The sequence below is a fragment of the Phaenicophaeus curvirostris genome, chromosome 11 (genome assembly GCF_032191515.1).
Source record: "Phaenicophaeus curvirostris isolate KB17595 chromosome 11, BPBGC_Pcur_1.0, whole genome shotgun sequence".
Taxonomy (NCBI): domain Eukaryota; kingdom Metazoa; phylum Chordata; class Aves; order Cuculiformes; family Cuculidae; genus Phaenicophaeus; species Phaenicophaeus curvirostris.
In genome coordinates, this window is record NC_091402.1 from 1745796 (window position 1) to 1771158 (window position 25363).

At 44.5% G+C, this 25363-nt stretch overlaps 1 protein-coding gene across 1 annotated transcript; it reads right to left on the reverse strand.

Annotated features, from left to right (window-relative positions):
• Positions 1 to 1106: 1106 nt before the first annotated feature.
• On the reverse strand, positions 1107 to 25363 carry NINJ1 (ninjurin 1). The gene is made up of 4 exons (XM_069865714.1): positions 25287 to 25363; positions 13767 to 14001; positions 6822 to 6983; positions 1107 to 3782 (listed from the first exon to the last, which is right to left on the reverse strand). The coding sequence occupies exons 1-3, from the start codon at positions 25350 to 25352 to the stop codon at positions 6829 to 6831; spliced, it is 456 nt and encodes a 151-aa protein (XP_069721815.1). The 5' UTR covers positions 25353 to 25363; the 3' UTR covers positions 1107 to 3782; positions 6822 to 6828.

Genomic DNA, 25363 nt, shown 5'->3' on the forward strand with positions numbered 1-25363 from the left:
GTTTCCAGCCAGACTTCTCCTAGTCTGGAGCTGCTCAGGGTTGTTGTGCCCCAAGTGCAGGACCCGGCATTTGGCCTTGTTAAACCTCATCCCATTGGTCGCAGCCCATGGATCCAGCCTGTTCAGATCCCTTTGGAGCCTCCCGACCCTCCAGCAGATCAACACTTCCACCCCGCACAGTGTCATCTGCAAACTTGCTAAGGGTGCCCTTGATGCCTTCATCCAGGTCATTGATAAAGACATTGAACAGGGCTGGACCCAGCACTGAGCCCTGGGGACACCACTTGTCACTGGCCTCCAGCTGGAGTTAACTCCATTTCCCACCACTCTCTGGGCCCTCCAGCCAACCAGTTTTCCACCCAGGAGAGTGTGCGCCTGTCCAGGCCAGAGGTGACAGTTTCCGAAGCAGAATGCTGGGAGAAACTGTGTCAAAGGCTTTACTGAAGTCCAGGAAGATCCATCCACAGCCTTCCCCTCATCCAGCAGCCGAGTCACTTTGTCATAGAAGGCGATCAGGTTAGTTTGGCAAGACCTGCCTTTTGTGAACCCGTGTGGACTGGGCCTGATCACCCAGTTCTCTTGCATGTGCTTCATGATCGCACTCATAGTTATGGTCACCTGTTTTGGTAAATCCAGCTACACCAACAATTTCAGCCCAGGCTGCCCTGGACACTGAGGCGGCTGACGAGAACCAACAGAGCTGCCTGTGTAACCATGATGCTACTCAGCAGCTTACAAAACAGAAGCAAACGGGTGACCGGGCATGAACTGTTTCCCAAGACAGCCTGTAAAAATTCATCTCGCTTCATTATTGATGACCCCTTTTTAAGTGAAATGTTTGCCTACAACCAAGAACTCTGGAGAAGCACAGCAAACCAAAAACCACCTCAACCAACACACTAGGGTGCTGCCCCTAGGAGATATTCCCTGGGATTGTAAATAAGCACCCGACTTAAAAGAACAACCATCATGCGATTAAATTATTTACACCTGAAACCAACTTGCAGATGCTTTTGTCTGCTAAAAAATACATGATCTCTGAAGGCTTCAGAGACCTAAAACACAGATTGCGTGTCTGAGGACGTTCTGTAAAACTTACTTAATCACAATAAAAGATATGGTAATAAACCAGCATCCTTTTTATTTAAAAGAAGATATGCAAGTTGAATACTGCTGATGCTCAGTAGGGTCCTGTAGTCAGAGGGATGGCTTCCAAATGAGGTTTTTCGTGTGTTTGGAACCAAAAGAAGAGACCAGGCTCTCTGAAGCGGTGAGTGGCTGCTGTGATGCTCCAGTCACACTTTTGGGAGCTCAGGAGGCAGAAGGATCCACAGGGGAGGTTTGTTGTTGTCCCGAGCCTGGTTCTGGCAGACTTGAAGTGAGGACATCTACCACCTTAGCCACCTGAAAAATTATGGTCCAATGACCAGGGGAATAAATGGGAAAAGACCCGGTACGTCTGTACTGAAACCTCCTCTGACTGCTTTCAGGTGTTGTAGTTGCAAGACAAATGTGACCACGCTGATAAGAGAGGGCCATGGGAACCTGTCGCACAGGAATGGAAAGCTACATTCAAAACTTGGCCAGATCACCACCAAGTATAAAGTAATCATCTCTAAACCACGAGCATCTGTTTGAGTCTGCCCTTAGGGTAGTGGGACAGGTAAAGAAATGAGAGAATTACCTAGGTGCCAGAAACACATTTCTTCTTATTTTTGGGTCTTGCTTAAAAAACTACAAAGATGTAAATCTTGCAGTGAAAAATATCTAATCACAGAATCATAGAATTGTTCAGTTGGAAAAGACCTTTGAGATCATCGAGTCCAACTGTTCTTGTCCACAACTAAAACTGTATCTCCGAGCACATCGTCTGCCTTTCTCTTAAATCCCTCCCGGGATGGGGACTCCATCACATCCCTGGGCAGCCGTTCCAGAGCCTGAGAATCCTTTCTGTGAAGAATTTTCTTCTAGTATCCCAATATTAAAAACAGTGGCAAGCACTCCTTTGAGTAGAAAGGTGGGAGGTGATACATTCAAGAATGTTTCCAAAACTTCTCCCTGATGTTGAGCCACAGATTAATTCCATGCTTGGAAGGTCTCTGTCTACAGTCACCTATTTTCTCCAAATGAAAGGTTTTCAGGTCTGCTGTTTGGCCAGTCGATTCACTGCACTACAGCACTGAAACTGCAATATCACAAGTACGTATGACTAGTCCTTCAAGAGTTTGCTGGTTTGTACAGAATAAATAAGGCAAATTGTCCTGAGTACTTAATTGACAGCTTGTTCTGAGTGATGTTTAAATTGCCACAATACACACACAATTAAAACCATTGCTTGCCAGATACTGGTTAAATGTGTGTTAAGTTGGAAATGAAGCAACCTAAGTCAAATTAAAAAATAGGAAGGAATGTCTGGTCCTTTACTGATCACACAAGTTTCTGATTTGTTTCCTGTTAGTAATTCTTACAGAACACATTAATGAAGATACAATACATGATGGGCCTGGAGACATAACCAGAGAGAAATATGATCAATAAAAACTGTAAATGAGATGAGACATGTGGAAGTCAGACCTCTATTAACATGTGCAAGGGAGCATTTAAAAACTAATGGTAAGGAAATGTATTAGTACAAGCCTGCTTCTGCAAGTAAACACACTCCTAGAACACTAGGACTTTTCCAGTTGCAGATGTGATGCTTTGGAAATGAAATGACTGGAAAGCTTTTGTTGTAGAAATGTTTACAACCTACACCATTTCTAGCAATAGTGTATTTAGAAAAAAGTGTCGCTCCCTGAGCCAGCAGGTAAGAAACTAGAAGATATTTATATCTCTATATATACTTCAGAAAAAAAACTTAAAAAATTAGTGATGCTTTATAAGCTCATAAGAGTAACATAATCGCAGCAATTAATCTTTGGAAGAGAAGAAGGAAAAGAGAGTTGTAGAGTGATAAACTTCTCTCAGTTTGCTACTTGAATTGCTGTTGAGCACGCAGTGCCCGTTCAGAGGGTGAAGTTCACCCAGTATCCTCTAGTTTTCCAGTCGGGAGTAGAAAAAGTTAGTGCTTCTAACAGGGTTTCCAAAAATATGCATGGAACACAGAGCATAATGGTTAACAGCAAGAAACTATCAACAAGTAGGTGCATCTGTGCACAAAGGAGAAGGAAACGTCAAGTGTGGTCCAGAGATGAAGACAACTGGCTACCTGTGGGCAAAACTGGACTAACGATAGCCTGCTGCTTCTGTTAGTCTCACTTTCCCTTCAGCTAGAGTGGAAAAAGAGACAATAAGGCACAGCTACCTTTGCGCATCACAAAGGAAAAGCACTGCTGGACCATAGAGCACAGAGTTTTGGTGCCAAGGGAGTGAAATGAAGGACGATGCGACTACACCAGAAGCCATGCCTGCTGTTTCTTACTGCGCTGGAAAGGACAAACTGCCACAAAACCAAAAGGCACGGAAAATGGGAAGTCCTGGGAAGTGCCACCTTGCTCGGTGAGCTTATGCCACTTTTCTGAAAAACTATTTGTTTCTACAGAAATGGAAATGCCAATGTTCCAGAGAAACAATGTCCTTGGGTCAAAATCCATATTTCCTTAGATTCCTGTCTAGATATTAACTGGAAATTGTTAGGTGCACAAATGTTTTTGTTGTCTGAAACTTGAGAAAGCTGCCCTGCATGCCCAGCTTCTCCAGATTATTTTCTTTTTCTCATGTTGTCCCAGGGTAACTGGCTCAAGCACAAATGGCATCTACGGAAGGATGAATGCCTCAGGTCTCTGAAACACAAAATGAAGATATTGAGATGTTAGTCATACAGGGATTACAGCAAGCAACAAATTTGCTTTACAGGGGGAATTGAGTTTTCTCTGGAAAATCATGCATAATAGCAAAGGTGAAGCCAAAAAGTGGTGTCTGCTCATTTCTCTCAAGACTTTGAGGAGATGGTGGCAGCAGATGCCATCTGCCGTGGCAGTTTTTAGCAAGGGCAATATGCACAAATAAGCAAACAACAAATCTAATGCTCCAAAATGATTCAGAACTTGCCCATTTAACAAGTCTGGAGCAAACAGACACAGGTCCCATACACCACAATTGGCCACTTTGTAGGAAACTGCACGTGAGAATTTGGAGGGCAGGATCCCACAGCTGCTGGTTTTGTACAGATGCAAACTTGCTTTGAATAACCTTTGGTTACATCAAACAGATACCGTTTCTCCTTTACTGAGGCACTGCAATTCTATTAAACCAATCCTGTTTCTGTATGTGAACACACCCTCTGGCCATGCGCAGCCATATGTGATATGAGCCACTGTATGAGCCAGTGCCACCCACGAGGCAAAACTGTGCTCCATGCTCTCATGATGATCTAAGACAAGTTACAAGTGAACTGGTTTCTCACTGAAAACCTTGCTTCCTGACTAGGAAATCCACAATTGTGGTCATAATTAGGCCACAAAACTCTATGGGCTGACAGGTTATGAAGAGCAGAAGGAATAGTGGAGGAGAAACTCAAACACAAATGCTGAAGAGCCTCTTCTTGGCAGACGGTGCCAAGCTAAGCAACAAGACATTGTACAAAACCACCGATGTTTCCATAAGATTCAGCCACACGTGTGTGAAGGAAGGGGAAAGGAGACAAAGTCCATGGACAGGTGGGAGAAACTTGCAGGGATGCTCTTCACATCTTTCAAGAGCTGACACACAGTGATGTTCAGTCTGGCACTTACTGCTGCCCAGAGTTGAACTGCCTTGTACCACAAAAACCAGATGATCGGCAAACTCTGTAACTGCTGCACAGTTCTTCAAAGCACTTCGATATTAAGAAATACAGCAGTGTTGTTGGGAAATACTGCAGAAGCAGCATCTCCTAAAAGCCAGCAAGAGAACAAAAAGCGAGCAGAGCTGGCACGGGTACTGGGAAGAATCAGTGAGGCACCTCATCAGAGAACATAGTAGAGAAACAGCAGATGAAATGTGGGTCAGCTCTCCCATCCTGGGAAGGCAAGGTGTGTGACACCTCCTTCTGGATATCAGCTGACTTCGCAATCCTGCCTTGGGATTGGATTGTCACCTCACCTTCCTCCCCACTCAGCATATACTGGTGTGATAAATAAAAACTGGTTCTCCTCTCTTCCCTCTTAAGCTTTTCTTCCGCTGTATCAAAAAGAGATGTGGCTGTGATTCTGCTTTGCCTTCTGCCCTATTATTTGAATTTCTTGGTGCCCATTTCAGATTCTGTCTCTGCCTCTGTTCCTGGCTATTGCAAATGATTTTTCCCATGAAGACAGCTAACATTGCAATAATCCTTCATTCCGTTTGCTTGGCTTTGCCAGTGCAGTTTTGGGGTTAGTGTTTCAGTACTGTTTTAATAAGTACTGCTGAGATGGATGTTCTACCTTAGCTCTTTGCTGCTAAACTTGCATATTTATTAGTTTATTTGTAGAGACTGTGGCCAGAAAATACAATAAAATGATTTTGTTTCATTGCAAGAATTTCACAGATTTTGGTTAAAGCAGACAGTTCTCCCCACATCCTAAAATAAATTAATTTATTCTTCATCTTCTTAGTAATTTGTTGCACCAATTTCCCCCAATGTTGCTTAGCATCCTGATAGATTTTTGTCTGGTTTGCATTCCTGTTGCACATTTCTGTTGTGCCATTCATCTTCAGATTAGTGGTTTGAATGCTTTGTATCATCTTATTAATGGGGAAAGGGCTTCATCTAGAATCATGGAACGGTTTGGATTGGAAGGGACCTCAAGGCCCATCCAGTTCCACCCCTCTGCCATGGGCAGGGACACCTCCAACTGGAGCAGGGGCTCCACGCCCCATCCAACCTGGCCCTGAACCCCTCCAGGGACGGGGCAGCCACCACTGCTCTGGGCAAAGTTAGCTCACACCACTGAAGTTAGACGCATGGGCTGTCTGTGTAGTAGCCTGTGCACATGGTGTGCCAGGAAAGTAATTTATTTCCTTCTTCAGCAGATCTCCTGTATGTGATTTGATATTTGGAAGATAAAGAGCCAGAGCAATGTTGGTACACACAGACCTAGCAGTGCTACTTCAAAGGCAGATGTTGGACCATAGTGCTTCTTGGGCTATGAGCCTACAATTTTGGTTTATCTACTCCCAAATTGTTCATCACAGCTGTGACTCCAGGGAGAAACCCATGTTGATTCTCACTCTTCCTACGTTTATCCTTCTGTATAAGTGAAAAACAAACTTTAAAATGCAGGTAGAGAAAAAAATATTGTTGTAAATGACCACGTCTCATATAAAGTGCACATCTTCACAGGTCAGGTCCCCCACAAAGCACAAGCCCTGCAGCTTGGCAGGACCGAAAAGCCACACTTACTACACAGGAACAGAAGGGCTCCCAGGATGTGTAGTGGCGTTATCTTGGACTCAAGAGCCCTGGTTATTTGGATAAAGCCTTCAGTGTTTGTAACAGACTGGACGCAGTATATGGCAAATCTTTCTTACACAAGGCAGAGGCATTTGGAGGAAGCAAAACAATGTTATTTCCCTTCTTAGCTTAGTCAGCAATGAGGAAAAGGAGCGGCTAAGCCAGCTGGAAAATCATCACATGTCCTATGTGTGACAAATGCCAGGGGCCCCTGACAAAGTAAGACACTGCCATCAACTTTTGAACTGTACGTTTACAAACACACTGTAAGAACTCAGCAGTTCCTGGCAACTTCTGCTTTTGCAGTAGTCTGAAGTAAATTCATTTACCTGCGAATGCAAGAACTGTATAGATAAGCTCATGGCTATTTCTGAAGTTAAGCCCTAGCGTACAGAGAGACCACGCTCACCTTGTAATTACTGCTTTGATGCTGACCCGGCAACCGGCTTCTGCACTCCAAAGGCAGTGATAAAAATATTCACAACTACTATGATGAACACCAGTCCTGTTGCAAGGTTGTTGAGGAAATCCAGCTTTCCGTGTTTTGCAGGGTTGTTAAGGTCATATTTTACTTCAAAGAGAAAAGGGAAAAAAGTTTTAATCATATGTATATTTCAAAATCCAGAATAAAAGTCTTCACTACTTTTGAGTTCAAGAATTTCTCTTACTCTGAGCTATTTGCATCAATCATACTTAAAAGGGAAGTAAGATTCTGCAGCGTCAGTAAAAGCACTAAGGGGAAGGTTTCAACCACAAGGAGTCTATTAGCTCCCAGTAATTAGTATCTAATCTCTGTGGATGCACATGGGAAGTAATGAATACACAGCCATTACTAGAAATCTTCTGAGTCCTTGATCTCTCTAAATCGAGTTCAGTTGCAGACTTTAGGCATGTAAAAATTATTTCACTCTTAAAAACATGAAGATTGAAGCCCTAACAGGATGGAATGAAGTTAAACGCCCTGTAGCTAAAATGCTGCAAGTTCTTCTCTGACAGCCCGGTCTTTTAGTACTGGTGCCCTTCCCAGCTGCAGTCCCTGCTTTTGCCCTGGTTGTGGTTTTAGAAAGCCTGTATCTGTTAAACAGAGGAAGATTTCAAAGCACTGTAGCTGAGGTCCTTTTCACAGAGAGCATCAGCTGTACAAACGTTTCCTTTTGTTTCTTGCATTGTTCTTTAGTCCATCTGCTAATGAGCGAGGGAGGAACACACAAGGGAGAGAGGATTAATTCAATTTAAGCTTTGATTCCAGGGCTTGTGAAAACACAGAAATGAGTTCCATTGGACCGATAACAGCCTTGATGATGGAGTAAAGAGTGTACTTGCACAGGACAGTAAGAAGTCTGGAGGTGCTTGTCCGGCATCATGTGAAAACCCAAGATATTCTCTGTGTTCCCCTGGAGTCAGGGCTCTGCAGTGTAAACCCCTTGCTAGATGCTGTTAGAATGAGAGATGATGAATATTGGAGTACATTTTAATAATGATGAATAGTGGAGCACATGCTTTTTGTCTATTAAGACTCCTAGTTCTTAACTGCATAGATCACTGGAGCTTGTGTGTGCACATACAGGAGGAAGTTTATACCTGACAGGCATTTCCAGCAACATAAATAAAACCCTGAGCTCCTTCTGACAGGCACATGCATAGATGAGTAGCTTATAACTCTATTGCATGAGACAAACTTTTCGCTTTTAACATAACAGTTCTGTTAGCACTGCAGAACTCGCCCGCAGAACCAAGGCTCCCTGGCTTGTTGAAACAGTCAATTGAGCTGGTGGCAAACACACTCGTGATGCTGAAGAATTAAAAGCCAAGTTCACTTGGTGTCCCCAATTAGGAAATCTAATGCTGGTTTGGTTTCAAGGAATTCTGGGCACCTGTTCAAGCCCTGTTTGCTAAAGCAGCATAGTCTAACAGCACAGGACTTTCTGCTTAAGCTACTGCAGACCTGTGTAGGCATGAAATAATTTAAGCTCAGCAGTACTTAACCCTGAAAAAGAGTTTATACATGTCTGTAAAGCATCTGGAGCTGTGTGGATGCCCGCATCCCAACAGTACCTGAAAGGCCTCTAGTACCGTCATGTGAATGAAGCGGAATAAAGAACACAAAGTAATTAATCCTGAAGTATGAAAGAAAGGCATTTCAGACAATTGGTGTAAATAAGAAAAGGCAAGAATGGCCTAATGTGCATCATGATTTAAAAGAAACCATGCTCAAAGGTGAACTGACACTTTCAAAGTTGTCCCTTTGCCCAAAGAAAGGGCAGAAAAGATTAGTACTGCTTGCCAGGTTGGGTGGTGCTCTGAATCATAGAATGGTTTGAGTTGGAAGGGACCTCAAAGTCCATCCAGTTCAACGCCCCTGCCATGGGCAGGGACACCTCCCACTGGATCAGGGGCTCCAAGCCCCATCCAGCCTGGCCTTGAACCCCTCCAGGGATGGGGCAGCCACCCCTGCTCTGGGCAACCTGGGCCAGGGCCTCCCCACCCTCACTGCAAAACATTTCTCCCTAATATCTCAACTCAATTTCCCCTCTTCCAGTTGAAAACTATTCCCACTCATCTTGTTCCTTTCCTCCCTGATCAAGAGCGCCTCCTCAGCTTTCCTGGAGCCCCTTTCAGTACTGGAAGCTGCTCTAAAGTCTCCCAATAGCCTTCTCTTCTCCAGGCTTAACAACCCAAACTCTCTCAGCCTGTCCTCATATGGGAAGAGCTCCAGAGCTTGGATCATCTTTGTGGCCTCCTCTGGACTTACCCCAACAGATCCATGTCCTTCTGGTGTTAAATTTTACTTTGTGAATTTTGGAGTACAATTGCAATAATCCTATCTCTGTGATTACAGTACGTAAGATGAGGGTGTTTGTGAAATGTTAACAGTTATCCTTTAAGTATTTTATTATAGTAGGATTTGATTACTATGATTTCGTGTCACTTAAGCTATTCCAAGACATTCTTTGCTTTGCTTCCAAAAAGTTAAGATTGCCAAATCACTTTCAAGGACAAGTCTGGTGACTATTTTTCAAACTGTTTTTGTGAAAGGCACTTTTGAAGGAGGAAAAGCTTTCAATCCCTAGTAGAGAAATGTGAGAACTGGTAGCTCCAGGGATAAAACTGTCTCAAGGAAAGAAACTTGATGGTTGCACACACTTTTGTTTGGACTTGTGAGAGCCTGTAAGAGGCAGAATTTGGTGGCTGGATAGAAAGGCAAACTGCTCCTGCAGGCCAAAACTAGCAAATACACACAGTGAAAAGCAAGCTGGAATCATGGAATGTCCTGAGTTGGAAGGAACCCACAAGGATCATCGAGTCCAACTCCTGTCCCTGCGTAGGACAACCCAAATAGCTATGATGCCTGTATCTTTTTACTTCCATGTTCTATTTCCCATCCTCAGTCCTTCTGACCCTGGCACAACAGCATCGCTCCAACAGCCACTGCTGTAAGCTGAGGGTGTTGTCACCTCCAGTGTGCGAAACCTCTAGCCATCACCAACCCCACAGAGCAGGCTGAGTGCCCGAGGAATCTCACTGTTCACTAAGTGGTCTGTGAACTCTGCCTCAGCCCAACGTCATAGCTGGGGCTGCTGGACACCCTCTTTATTCTTGATATGACAAAGATAAAACTTACAGAGATGGAAGCCCTTTTGCCAATGACGGGCAGAAGCAAGCTTAAAAAAGCAGTGTCTCAGCATACACTGAGAAATTATTGTGTAACATAAAACAAGGAACATGTTAACAGCCACAAAGCCTTCTCAACTGAAACAACCTCCAGGGAGATGCCTTCAACCAAGAAATGTATAAATGTTTCACTGATATTTACATTATTCATAGAATCATAGAATCATAGAATAACCAGGTTGGAAGAGACCCACCGGATCATCGAGTCCAACCATTCCTATCAATCACTAAACCATGCCCCTTAGCACCTCGTCCACCCGTGCCTTAAACACCTCCAGGGAAGGTGAATCAACCCTCTCCCTGGGCAGCCTCTGCCAGTGCCCAATGACCCTTTCTGTGAAGAAATTTTTCCTAATGTCCAGCCTAAACCTCCCCTGGTGGAGCTTGAGGCCATTCCCTCTCGTCCTGTCCCCTGTCACTTGGGAGAAGAGCCCAGCTCCCTCCTCTCTACAACCTCCTTTCAGGTAGTTGTAGGGAGCAATGAGGTCTCCCCTCAGCCTCCTCTTCTCCAGGCTAAACAACCCCAGCTCTCTCAGCCGCAGCTCCAATATCATCAAGTTGCTTTTTCCAGTCCCTTTCTAGAATATCCTCTGAGCCAGGACCTGGATTTGGCTCTTGTATCAACTCTGCCAAATGCAGAGACTGCCTTTTCTGTCTGTTTTGTTAAGAAAGAAAAAAGCTGTGTCATCTTATGTATTTTGGGTTTCTAGGAACTTCCTCCTTGAAATTAAAGTTGCTTTTTCAGTTGTGCCAAAAAACATAAAGACTAACAAGAAACATCAAAGGTGGCACCTACACCTTAGTAAATGCCATGTGTGAACCCTGACTATTGGCTTCAAAGCTTTTCATTTATGGTAGATGAGATATCTGCCATATCCTATACATTAATTTAAAGGGAAAGATTTGAATCATAGAACCATAGAATGCTTCGAGTTGCTAGGGTCCTCAAAGCTCATCCAGTCCCACCCCTGCCATGGGCAGGGACACCTCCCACTGGATCAGGGGCTCCAAGCCCCATCCAACCTGGCCTTGAACACCTCCAGGGATGGGGCAGCCACCACTGCTCTGGGCAGCCTGGGCCAGGGCCTCCCCACCCTCACAGCAAAACATTTCTTCCTAAGATCTCACCTCAATTTCCCCTCTTCCAGCTGAAATCTGTTCCTTTCCTCTCTGATCAAGAGCCCCTCCCCAGCTTTCCTGGAGCCCCATTCAGTGCTGGAAGCTGCTCCCAGGTCTCCTGACAGCCTTTTCTTCTTTTCAGGCTGAACAATCCCAACTCTCTCAGCCTGTCCTCGTACAGGAGGTGCTCCAGCCCTTGGATCATCCTTGTGGCCTCCTCTACACTCACCCCAACAGATCCACGTCCTTCCTCTGTTGAGAAGCCCAGAAAAAAGTTATAAGAATAAATGATCATACACTCGTACCAAAATATGTGATCCACAGCAGTTTCCTACGAGTGAAGACTTCATTTCCTTCAGAGGGGTTCAAATGATGCTGCAACCTAAACGTTCCTTCTGATTTTCACAGGTATCTTTGTTCAGCTCTCCAAAGTTATGGTCTAGGGACCTGGCTACTGCTAATGAATGTCAAAGGTTTTTAGGAACTTTCGAAGTGTTACTGTGTAATTTTTGCACTTTGCCTTGCAAAAGCAGAGCAGAAAATATCACAGTTGGTGAAGATAGCAAAGAGAACTACCGAAGACTTATTCAAGGTCAAACCAGAAAATTCACATTTCCCAAAGAGTCCTGTCTCTCCATTCACTCTGGAGCTTTACTTGGGCTTTTGGGGAAATTTATGCTCACTTAGTGATGATATTGTTCTAGAATTGGATGAACAGCTGCGGCTGCCCCATCCCTGGAGGTGTTCGAGGCCAGGCTGAACGAGGCTATGAGCAATCTGACCTAGTGGAAGTTGTCCCTGTCCCAGCAAGGGAGTTGGAACTGAATGGGCTTTGAGGTCCCTTCCACCCCAAACCTTTCCATGGTTCTGTGGTTTTATGAAATAAGCCTGGTTCTATAGCTACTTCGATCACTATTGTGCCTTACAGAAAAAGGCACAGGGTAGAGGAATTACATGTGCTGCTAGTCCATCAATACTCACTTAAAATACCCCATTTTTAGTGATAAATACTGGTTCTGGTGCCTCACAGCACTGTAGCTATTAATACTGAATAGTGGAACAACTATTTTGAAAACAGCAAAGACACTGCATTGAGTTTCTAGGAACGTGAAGGTCCATAATTCAACAATTATGACAGGAAAGGGTGTGGGGGCAAGGGCAGGGAGGATGAAACTAATTCTACAGTTGTGTCATTAAAAGTGTCCAAAGCACATGCCAACACAACTCCGACTGGAACTCATTCTCTTGAAATGATTTCTAGCATATATTAAAGGTATCACATCACATTTATTTTGTAGAAAGCAGTTTCCCTAGATACAAGCAGAATTCCAAACAATCTCGTTGTAGTCCCTGGATGCTACTTGGACTGTGTTTTCATATTATAGGACATTTCAAATTCTGAAGTCACAGAAGCTGGTGAAGGGGCTGGAGAACAGGTCTTATGAGGAGCGGCTGAGGGAATTGGGTTTGCTTAGTCTGGGGAAGAGGAGGCTGAGGGTGAGACCTCATAACTGTCCACAACTGCCTGAAAGGAGGTTGTAGAGAGGTGGGTGTTGGTCTCTTTGCCCAAGTGAAAGATGACAGAATGAGAGTAAATGGCCTGGAGTTGTGCCAGGGCAGGTTCAAACCTTGTCTTCACTGAAAAGGTTCTCAGGCACTGGAACAGCTGTCCAGGGAGGTGGTTGAGTCCCCATCCCTACAGGGATTTGAAAGACAGGCAGACAAGGTGCTCAGGGTGTGGTTTAGTAGTGGACGGGTATGGTTGGATTAAATGATCTCAAAGGTCTTGTCCAACCAAGTGGTTCTATGATTCTGTGACAGTATGTGGATAACAGGTGAGGTGTGTTCTTACGGGGAAATCCTGCCTGCTTTTCTTCTTAGCTTTAATTTCAGTTTTACACAGGTTTGAAAATTACCAGTAACCAGTACATTTCTACTGCTCCCCACCTAGAGATTCAGGATGTTTGAATAATTCCTTATATTTAAACCTCAGGGGTTTTGTTCATTATTATCATGCCTTTGCTATCAAACCTTTGATTTGAGCACAGAAACACAGAGGACACCACACCAACAAGAATATGAAAATTTCAACTTTCACTTCTGTTTCAGGTTGTATGTCCACAATGTATTCTTATAATATTACTTATGATATGACTGGTATGGAACATATGCAATGGAACTTAAGACATTTCAGTCATAAGATTAAGTAACAGGTCTTGCCAGAAGGAATATTATGAAATGAGACAGGTTGCATGATCCTATCTGGTCTATTAATGTTTCTTTCACAGTATTTCAGCATCTTCCTTCCTCCTCAGACCAAAGAAAAATATTCATGCTCTGGGCAAATGAGTATGAGGAAGTTAATCTAAATTGAAGATTCCACATAAAGCTCCCCTTACTCCTTTTGTGGCAGTATTTCTATGCTTTAAGAAAAACCTTTAATCAATTCTGAGGCAAAGACTTTCAAATATAACAGCTCTTTAAAAAGAATTGAGGAATCTCTACACCACTTTATAGGTGGCATCATGGAGGAAAATTACATGTTCTCGCTTCCGCTACATACCAAGGAATATGAGGAGCACTCCCACCAGAACTTGCAGTGTGAGTGACAGGCTGATGAGAACGATAAGTGGGATGTAGAAGGAAAAAGAAGGTCCTTGCTCCATCACGGCTTTCAGCTGGGACGCGTTGGCCATCAGCAGGGCAATGTCCAACATGCTCTCTGCGGCGCTCTTCTTATTTGCATAGTGGTTGATATTCATAGGTCCATTTCTTTGAAACCATTGTGATGTTCTGCGCTAGAGGGAGAAGAGGGAAAAAAGTTACTTACTTTTAATTGGTGTAGTGAGCGAGAGATGCCTTGGCACACCGACTGATGTCTGTGATCGTACTGAAAAAGACAGAGCTGTATGGGGTCTTTCACCGTTACCACTGTCCTCCACCTGATAAGACAGCAGAAAACAGTGCCTGCATTCCACTTCGGCAGATAAATATGCTTTTTCTAGCTTGTAGAATCGGTCTGAACAGACAGCGTATTTCTACTATGAGAAAAGGAAAGAATGAAACAGCTGAAAAGTTTGCAATGAGAAAAGTTGGGAGGAAAAAACACGGTAAAACTATCAATCAAGGAAACATTGTAATTAATTTACACCTAAAGGTATGATTAAAAATACAAATATTTATTAAATTCACCCTCTGCCATTGGAAAGGCTGGATCCATGGGCTGAAACCAACAGTATGAGGTTCAACAAGAGCAAGTACCAAGTCCTGCCCTTGGGACACAACAATCCCATGCAGTGCTCCAGGCTTGGGGAAAAGCAGCTGGAAAGCTGCCCAGCAGAAAAGGACCTGAGGTTGCTGGTCGACAGTGGCTGAACATGAGTGAGCAGTGGTCCAGGTGGCCAAGGAGGAGAACAGCATCCTGGCTTGGATCAGCCATGGAGCAGCTGAGGGCCCTGGGGCTGTTTAGCCTGGAGAAGAGGAGGCTGAGGGGAGACCTCATCACTCTCTGCAGCTCCCAGAAAGGAGGTTGTGGTGAGGTGGGTGCTGGGCTCTTCTCCCAAGTAAAATGTGATGGGACAGGACAACACGGCCTCAAGTTGTGCCAGGGGAGGTTTAACTTTGATATTAGGAAAAGTTTCATTCCTGACAGAGTGGTGAAGCACTGGCAGAGGCTGCCCAGGGCAGTGGTAGAGTCTCCATCCCTGAGGGGATTTAAAAGATGGGCAGACAAGACACCCAGGGATCTGGTTTAGTAGTGGACAGGTACAGTTGGACTTGACGAACAAAGGTCTTTTGCAACCAAACCATTCTATGATTCCGTGAGTCTTATTTTAAGGATTTGTGTGGAAGCTGGCCACTGTATGGGTTTGCTTGACCACCTTCCCTGCTGCTTTTGACTCCACCATGTCATTGTCCAGGTCCATCCATACACAGGGAACTGCTTTTCCATTTAAATATCACACGATCTGCAGGTGCAAAGTACTGCCCAATTATGAGGGAAACTTTTCTTACCATTTTTGCACCAGCAGTTATGTTTTGGTTTTTTTAATTCCTCAGCAAACAAACAGGAAAATAAAAAACACCTGCAGGGCAAACCCAGAGCTGGTTAACCTGGCAGGGTGAATAAAGTGTTTCCTGATGACAATTCACATGACTCAGCTCAGAATTTGACAGCTCATCTCCCAGGGTACCTATTTTGCTACGGTTTAGATGCAGCCTAGGGTGACAAGTTTAGACTTAGATGCCCAACTCTGCAATGAAGAAAGCCTAGGTAGCCTTCTTTTCTGCAGTCTCTGAACAGATTAAGAAGTTCATTCTCGCTGCTCTTACTTCTAGACTTTACTTTCAAAAATCATATACAAATACATTAAGACCAAACTTGCTCTAGCTGACTTGTTTCAACCTGCTTCTTAGAGACCTTTTTACTGTACAAATGTGTCCCTGTTTGCCAGAAAATACTGCGAGGAAAGTCTCTCCTTGAAGGTTAGTCTGAACGCAGAAAACACTCTCTAATTAGTCTCTTCAGCAGCAGCACTAATAACTATAAAATTTCCAACAGCCAAGCCAGGTTTGCCACTGTCCAGACTTTAAAGTGCCTTTTTAAATAGATATTGATGCACATGGCAAAATATTGCCAGTTTTTCCAGGGCGCTAAAATACCAAACTTGACCTATTTTCACCAGACACATTGTAATCAACCACAATCTAAATATTTTACAGAGACAAAAATGTCACAGGGCAGCCAGCAGCAGACTTTTTTTCTGCAAAGAGAAAGAAGCCACAGCACTGTAGCTCCATGCAGGCAGCTTCTTTAAATGGCTCTGAGACAGATACCAACTTCAGCCAGGAAGAATTCGATACTCATCCAAGTTTTGTCTACTTCCCACAATCAAAAAGTGCAAAATCTTGGGTGGGGAACCTGTCCCACACTCACCACCTTCTGTCTCCTCAAGGAGAGCCTCCTCCTCCCACACCCCACCCCATTAAACCGCTACAGCATTTGGATGCTTCGTAAGAATCCCCGTAATTCTCGTACACCATCCACCAGGTGTGGATGTTCATCTTCTTAGGGAAAGCAGCATGGAAAACGCACTGGTAGTACTCAACAGTAAAACCCAAACTAACATTTGTCACCGTTTGTTGTACAGTAAAAAGCCAAACACATGCACAATTTGCTCTTGGTTACCTAACACCGGCAGTATCACAGGGGATGGGGAACTACACGTGAAACAGAAAATTCAGTTTCTGGGAAGGAATTTAAAAGGAGCTCTTCTCAGTAGACTATTTTGTCACAAGTTCATTATAAAGGAAGTTTTTTTCCTATGTCTAGTAGCTAATTAACTCTTTCCTGACAAAAATACTGGCTTTAAAATATCTGTTGGGTCTATGAGGCCACAGTGTGTAACACGGGCAAAAGATACACAGGTGGCTGTAACTCAGTTCTTAATCCTGATGGAAGGGGACTGCAGTGAATACATGACAGCTGGTTTCTTTGTTTTCACCCCAAGTAGGAACGTGATCACACTTGACAGGGCTGCATGGCTACTCTTTTTAACTACACAAGAGTAAATATTCTGGGCTACATCTTCCTTTCTGTTACATTTGTGACTCCACCATGTAAGACAGTTTCTCTGTAAAGAACAGATACTGTTATCTTTTTTCCTGGAGCTAAGTGATGCCCTACGTTCAAGACCTTGCTGTTTGCTAATCGTCTGTATGGTCAAGTTGCAGGCAGAAACGGCAGGTTATGGTAGTTTTGTGGTGGAAGAAAGAGTTTGATTCACTTCTGAACTGCAACAAATGGAGAAGACATTGAAACATAGAGAGCTGCTAAAACTAGAGCAAAACTTAGGGATACAATTTAGTAGTGGACAAGCACAGTTGGACTTGATGATCTCAAAGTTCTTTTCCAACCTAGTGATTCTACGATTCTGTGATTATTCCTGGAATGACAACCCAGCTATTTACTACATTTAGATTCCAAAAAATGGCATTTTACTCTGTTGAGAGGCTTTCAGCTACTGATCCTGAAAGCAGCTCAGAATTGGAACTAGGCATATGGAAGACTGAAACGTTGGTTCTACTGTACAGCTTTATCTCAGCCTGTGATCTTGCCTTCTGTCAGGAAAGAGGATGTCTAATCATGAAAGCCCAGAAACAATCATTTCCCATCTCCTGATGTTGAAATGCAGTCTCCTAACTTGTGCTGAAACATGATAAAACCGAAAAAAAAAGTAAATCAGCCTGGTCTTCCTGGCACAAGTTGAAGGCAACTGCCAGAAATATTGAACCAAACACAGTCAGCAGTGTGGCAGCAGTTTTTGAGACCAGATTATGTGTTCCACAGCAATATAGACAGGCAATGAATGGAGAGCTGCTGCCTTAACCTCAGGATAATTGCTGTCATGTACAACAGAAATTATATGGAATCTTAGTTATGTGGCTTTACAGTTTCAGAGAGATTCCAAGCATGCAGCAACACATGAAGCCCCAGCACTGAATGACACTGGCTGGGCTGTTATCTCCTGATGGGCTGCAGAGCACAAAAGGGAAACTTGTGGAGACTAGGACGTGTGTGAAGTACAGCTTTTCCTGCAGGTGTCACTTGGCAAGGGAATAGTACATATTCCACTTGACCTGCTTCAGTCTCCATGTAATCAAAACACCTCACCACATGCTTCCAATATTCAAATTACCTGATACAGACAGGCTGATTCCTTCAGCTGGTATCACCAAATGAACCTGAGGAAAAACAGCATGTGTGCTCATATGTGTGCTCATAAGAGCCAGGTGTAGCTGGAACTGCCTTTCCCTGTCAGTAAGAGCCTGCCCTCAGGTCCCTTGTTGTCCACAAAGCATCCACTTCTCAGCAGAACAACCTGCCATGATAGTCTACGCACAATTATAAAAAGGAGAGGAGTGAAAAGCCTCCCCTCTTGCTCCCTCTGTGACCAGAAGAATCCCCTGTGGAAGAACTTATTTTCACAGTGACAGTTTGCTGTCCCCACAGACAGGACTGCTCTGCATCTCTGCATGGCAGTAGGCTCTGTTTGCCCAGCACGCTGCTGTTTCCAAGGATAAAGCTGAGATGCTTGGCTTCTCTAAGACTGAACCCTCAGAGCAGGATCGACTGGAACTGGATACGCAGTCGTTCTGTGCTGGTACGGACTTTCCCGCTGCTTTGCTTCACTCCTTATTTTAACAGTACATTCAGGAGAACCCAGTCCCTTTGAAATACAGAAAGGATTTATTCATTACATTTATTAAAAGATAACTAAGAGTGGCATTGAGGAAAATGTCCTTGGAAGCTGAGTTTTATGAATCACGCCTAAGACCCATCTGGTGATTCAATAGGAAGGGAACAGCCCTGAAAATGGAAAAATCTGAAAATAAATAGCCAAGTATCTTTGCTGAACACAGTGGCTGTTATAGTAAGGATTCCTGCTTCTAATGGAGCATTAAAACACTTCTTGTGACAAAATTTATACAGCTCAAAAGGGTATTGATCAAGCATTAGTGCCTGCTGAAGTGGCCACATTATCAGGTTGGAAGTCTGACCAAAAAGCAGGAAAGCACAAGACTAATGTTCATTTTCTTGTCCAACTTGACCCAAATTTCCCAAAGTGGCACCAGCTGGTGTGTCCAGAGAGGAGAGGTGGAGTTTGAGACATGCCAGTCACCTGGAACCCAGAAGGGAAAAACACTGCTGGAAGTGACACCTACTTTCTGTTCCCTCTTAGAACTCACTTGAAGTGTTTGTTTAGGTCACTCTGCCCTGTGAATGTAGGAGAAAAGAAATCACTTGGATCTTGAGTGGAACTTCACGTATTCATTCCTTCTCTATTGGTATCACAGAAGCATAGAATCATTTGTTTGGAAATGACCTTTGAGATCGAAGGTTCCAACCACACCTGTCCACTACTAAAACACACCCCCTAGTACCTCAGCTACCCATCTTCTAAACCCCTATGGGCATGGAGACTCCACCGCTGCTCTGGGCCACCCCTGCCTGTGCCTGAGAACCCTTTCAGTGAAGAAATTTCTCCTAGTATCCAATCTGAACCTCCCCTGGTGCAATTTAAGGCCATTCCCTCTCATCCTAAGTGAATACTGAGAACCAGAAACTGCCAATCATCAGCCAGAAATACAGCTTGAGTAGCTTTAATTTTGATCTGCAATTTGTAATTGCAACTACTTGATATCAGCTTGGACTGCAGGACTTGAAGCCCAACATGTTTCACATATCAGGCCCAGAGTGTCGTATCTGAGCTCTGAAAAGATCATGGAATCATAGAACGGGTTAGGTTGGAAGGGACCTCAAAGCCCATCCCGGTCCATCCCCAGATCAGGGTGATCAAAGCACCATCCAACCTGGTCTTTAACACCTCCGGGGATGGGGCAGCCACCGCTGCTCTGGGCAACATGCGCCAGGGCCTCTCCACCCTCACAGCAAAACATTTCTTGCTAAGATCTCATCTCAATCTCCCCTCTTTCAGATGAAAACTGTTCCCACTCATCCTCTTCCTTTCCTCCCTGATCAAGAGCCCTTCCCCAGCTTTCCTGGAGCCCCTAGCAGTACTGGAAGCTGCTCTAAGGTCTCCTCACATCCTTCTCTTCTCTGGACTGAACAACCCCAGCTCTCTCAGACTGTCCTTGTACAGGAGGTGCTCCAGCACTTGGATTGCCTCCGTGGCCTCCAACAGCTCCATGTCCTTCCTTGTGCTGAGGACGCCAGAACTGAATGCAGGGCTCCAGGTGAGGTCTCACCAGAGCAGAGCCAAGGAGCAGAATCCCCTTCCTCACCCTGCTGGTCCCAACTGCTTTGCACGCAGCCCAGGATATGGTTGGCTTTCTGGGCCAAGATACAAGCACTTATTTTAGTACTGGTACACTATCAGCAGTAAACACTTTCACGGAGTTCTAACTTTAAACCACGACATAGTAGACCACATTTATAATAAAAAGTACAGGAGAGAGACAGTTTTGTTTAGTATAATTGGGAATATAATGCTGATTATTCCTTACATATTCCAAACAAGGTTTCTAAGGACTGTGCTTCTGATTAATCACACCTTCTTTAAACCATCAGAAGGTTCTTGGCCTGCTGTACATTTGCTCCGGAACACCGTATGCACAACACTTGGCTTGCTCTAACTCTGCATACAGCTCTCTTTCCATTTTAGCTCAGTAAGTACTGCAATTATAGGGCAACTTTTAGACACCTTTAACAGCCAAACAGCCTTGATTCAAAATGAGAGCGGGCAAGCTTGTTGAACAACATGACCTCTCAGTTTGTAACGCCATGGAGCAAGCTTCCTCAAATTACTGTGTTCCAGGGCAGTCCTAGTTTTAAAATAATGGAAAGATGACATGTAATAATGAAGCGGCGTTCATAAAAGGCTGAGTCATCCTGATCTCAGAGCGGACAGTGCTGGGTTCTGCAATAGTCTGTCTAACCCAAGCTGTTTAAAAGATGCTAAAAAACCCTTCTGTTTAAAATAATTTCCTAAGTTTTTGAAGTCTTGACCTTTAAGAAAAACTCTGTCTGGCAAACTTTTCCAGGTCTTTTAGCGTTACAGCAGGAAAAAAAGGAGGATCAGATATAAAAGGACTTAAAACAGAAGACAATTTCAGAACTTCACTTTTATTTTTTTCCAAGATCAACCCTATGGTAACAGGATTGAATAGTGACTTTATATAGTCATCTAATAATCCCCATAGATGTGGATTTCCAGTCCACATCTCCATCACCTACAGACTGAAAATGCAAAGGGCTGCACATGGCCACTCTGAAATTGGATTTCCCCTCTGCCTCAGAAGTCTTGCTGATCATAACATCATAGAATGCTTTGGTTTGGAAGGGATCTTAAAGCCCATCCAGTTCCAACCGCCCTCCTATGGGCACGATCTAGAAAAACAGAGAAAATATTCTATGAAGAAGAATAATATTCTTCCAACAAAAAATATTTCAGCTATGTCAGCTATGTCACAGATGATCAGATCCTTCGCACACCTCCCCAGAAGGCATTATTTCTTTTCCCTCAATAAAACATGAGATCATTAGTTCAGCTTAGCACTGACTCAGAGAGAAAAACCCTACATCTCGGCTGAATCACCAGTTACATCTCCTGTAGGAATTCTTTTTTGTGGATGGAAATCTGAACATCTAAGCACTAACCAAGTGTAACGCTAATTAGCTTGTGGGATTCCTGCAGTCACAGCTTGAAACAGTACAGCTACACACACACAAAAAAAAAAAAAGAGGAAAAACTCAGCCTGTGTTCATATTTCATAGCCAGCATCAATTTTCTAGCATCTTCAGAAGCCTGAGAAGTCACTTTCTATATGGAAAGACAGAAAATACAAAAGCATGGCCATATTAAGGGAAAAAAAGCAGTAACTGTGCTGATTGCTGAGGGCAAAAAGTTAGTGGGGAAAAATAGGAATGTTAGCTCAGGGCAGAGCACTGTTTTCCAACAGCTGTACTGGTTACAGGACCAAGTTATAATATTTTTAGTCACTAAATGACTTAAAAATAATCAGCACACCTGATGGCTAACCTTGTGAAACGAAGTAATAACTTAAACCTTGTACAGCTACTTAAACAGCAGCTTTTGCAGGCACGATTTTTGTTCTGTCTCACATTGCTGCCGCTGATTCCAGTGATTTGGTCTTATGATGCTGTTTCTCACAACTGGACTGTGGGCTGTCTACTTGTGTTGTTAAAGCACTGATTGTTTCTTACAGCTACTTAAAAACAAGCAAGCAAAAACTTACCATCAATAGTTTCAATATATAAGTAACATAATATATATGATACAAGCAATACTTTAAAACATGTCATTTAATTCTATATGCAGTAAAACTATTTCAAGTTCCCGCAAATCTGAAGTTTGCTACTTGCAGCATGATGCCAAAACTGCTGTCCCAAAATTCCTTATGAATAAATTTACAATCTTGAATACACTCTTAGTAATAACATGACAATGATAGAAGCCAACTACTCCAGAGCTGCTCTTTCCTACTGTCCAATTCTTGTTTTCACAGTTCTTCTTTTCAACAAGCATTTCCTGATAACTTGGAAACATTAAACTAGATTCATATTAAAAACGGGGCTAAAGGAGAGCTGGGGAGGGGTCTAGATCAGCGAGGGCAGGGATAGAACGAGAAGGAATGGTTTTAAGCTGAAAGAAGAGAGATTGAGATGAAATCATAGGGAGAAACGTTTTCCTGTGAGGATGGGGAGGCCCTGGCACAGGTTGCCCAGGGAAGTGGTGGCTGCCCCACCCCTGGAGGGGTTCAAGTTGGAGAGGGTTGGAACTGGATGGGCTTTGAGGTCCCTTTCAACCCAAACCATTCTAGGTTTCTATGATTTTCTAACACACATAATCTATCTGTGTCCATATGGACCATGAACATGGAAGCAAGCAAGGGAAGATGAAAAAGCAGTTACAATCTGCATTTGTGCAAACAGATCCTTTGCAGAAGCAGCAGCCAAGTGTGATCATCCCTATTTGTCAGCAAGGTGCACCAGGCCAAACCCACACTAGAAGGAAGGAATTTCTTGCTTCTTTGACAGTTGCTAAAAATTAGCAATGTAGTAAAAACAAAGCACATTAAACCACTGTGCAACCACTGATTCATAATTACAGTGGGCTTAACCGGTCTTTTTAAATTTTCTGTGCTTTTATAATGCTTTGGAGGTAAGACAGCTATACCTGCATCTCATGACAGCTCTGCTGTAAGAGAAGGCAGCAGGCTGTCGCTGAAGGTGTGCAAGTGAATCTCTCCTGAGGAGAGGGCAGGTGCTAGGATGGGCAGTAAGCAAACCAGGGTGGTCCAAGCCACAATGCCTACGAGCACTCCTAAAAGCAGACACTTAGGCACTTTTGACTCCAACACTGAAGATTCAGGCATCTGTGGATTTGTGGTCTTCCCAGGTTTAGCTGTGTGAATTGTGAAGTTGGTCAGATTTAAGGTATCTCCTGTTCACACACCGGTTGTTAAGAAATCTGTCCCTGTCTGTGCTACCCCATATACACTTCTTGTCTTTTTTTGGAGGGTGGGAGCAGGGGTGAAAAATGTCCCTAAAATTCTCTGCGGTGCCACTGTATATGTACAATACAATATAATAGTACACCTCCTCTCTTACTCATTTTATGACACTCACACAGAACTTGCAGTTTCCACTGGAAAGACCTAACAAAACAATGATTGCTTGCAACTGAAAGTGAAGTAAAAGAGGAAAGTCGCAGAAAAATTATTGGAGCAGACCAAATTGAAAACATAAATACCCATAACTAGGACTTGTGATGTAATCACAACCCTGTCTTAATACAGAAAGAAAACTGCTGAGAAGTCAGAGGTTTAAAGGAAACCCCTTCAGGCCACCCGTTTGACCTGCATACCCTGGCCTTGATTCTCTTTAGGTACTTTCCAGGATTTATTAAAACCAAGATTTTTTTCTCTTGGTACAACATTCGTGACTACAACGGTTTGTCAGGAAGGGAGAGAGGAAGGACGGGCAGATCTGCTACACAATCAGTCCAGTCTGTCTGCAACCAGAAAGTTTGACCAGTGACGCAGAGGGTGGTTTAGTACACCCATTTCTATCTGGCAAAGTCTCGAGTTGGAATAAGAGCTGCTTTTAAGAGTACAGTCTCTTCCAAAACAACATAAAAGACAGTCTTTCACCAGTCTGGCTTTTTGGATTAAGTGGCGTGCTTGGAAAACATCATCTAGGTGTAAAAAGAATACTGGATGAAATGCTTTCCAGTGAAGATCTCTGGTCGTGTTTTGACTACATGGAGTAGTAAAACGCTGGGTACTTGTTGTCTTGCTCTTATTTGGATTACTGTATGAAAAAAAAAGAAACCCACACAGGCTCATCCCTTTAAGCAATTCCTTCTACTCAGGCGTTCAGTAATCTCCTGTGCAGATACCCCTGCCAAACTTTCCCATCCTTTCTCATGCCACCCGGAAAACCCTCCTGGGTTCTTCCTGGAGAAGAGGAGGCTGAGGGGAGACCTCATTGCTCTCTACAACTACCTGAAAGGAGGTTGTGGAGAGGAGGGAGCTGGCCTCTTCTCACAAGTGACAGGGGACAGGATGAGAGGGAATGGCCTCAAGCTCCACCAGGGGAGGTTCAGGCTGGACATTAGGAAAATTTTTTCACAGAAAGGGTCATTGGGCACTGGCAGAGGCTGCCCAGGGAGGGGGTTGAGTCACCTTCCCTGGAGGGGTTTAAGGCACGGGTGGACGAGGTGCTAAGGAGAATGGTTTAGTGTTTGATAGGAATGGTTGGACTTGATTGGGTGGGTCTCTTCCAATCTGGTTGTTCTATGATTCTATGATTCTATGAAAGCAGTGTGGGTGAGCTGGGGAGAGCCTTGCTGCTGACCCACGTGGGAGTCAACGGGCCAGCGTGCCAAGGACTAAAAGGTCTGCATTGTCAGTCCTCGGTGGGCACCTGCCTGTCTCTGAGATGAGACCAAATGTAACGCTTGTAGCGGCATCCCAGCAAAAACCCTGCTGAGTTACTGGAAGATGTTTAAGAAGGAAAACCTCCTGAGGAGCAGGAATGCCAGGAGCGCGCTGGCAGCCAGAGCACAGAGAGTCACGGAATGGTTTGGGTTGGAAGGGACCTCAAAGCCCACCCAGTTCCACCTCATTCCATGGGCAGGGACACCTCCCACTGGATCCAGTTGCTCCAAGCCCCATCCAACCTGGCCTTGAACACCTGCAGGGATGGGGCAGCCACCCCTGCTCTGGGCAACCTGGGCCAGGGCCTCCCCACCCTCACAGAAAAACCCATTTCTTCCTAAGATCTCATCTCAGTCTCCCCTCTCTCAGCTGAAAACCGCCCCCGCCGTCGCAGCCCCGGAGCCCCCAGCCCTGCGCTCCCAGCCCCGGAGTCCCTCCCCACCTTCCCCGAGGCATTTCCCATCTCCCCGGCTGCCGGCCGGAGAAACAGCCGCGGGGCAGCGCTCCGCCTCGCCGGGGATCGCCGCCGGCCGCCCCGCCGGGCCGCCCTCGCGCAGGTGCAGGCGGCCGCCCCCGCCCCGCCCGCCCCGCTCCGTACCCGCTCGCCGCCCTCGCCGCGCTCCCCCAGCCCGTTCAGCTCGTGCCGCTCGCTGCCGGCCTCCATGGCGGCGCCGG

Excerpts from the sequence above, each read along its gene's own strand:
- NINJ1 (XM_069865714.1), bottom strand. The coding sequence starts at position 25,352 with ATGGAGGCCGGCAGCGAGCGGCACGAGCTGAACGGGCTGGGGGAGCGC. Across the intron at positions 14,002-25,286 it reads GCGGCGAGGGCGGCGAGCGG|CGCAGAACATCACAATGGTT; the intron begins GTACGGAGCGGG and ends TTCTCCCTCTAG. Across the intron at positions 6,984-13,766 it reads AGTGCTCCTCATATTCCTTG|TAAAATATGACCTTAACAAC; the intron begins GTATGTAGCGGA and ends TTCTCTTTGAAG.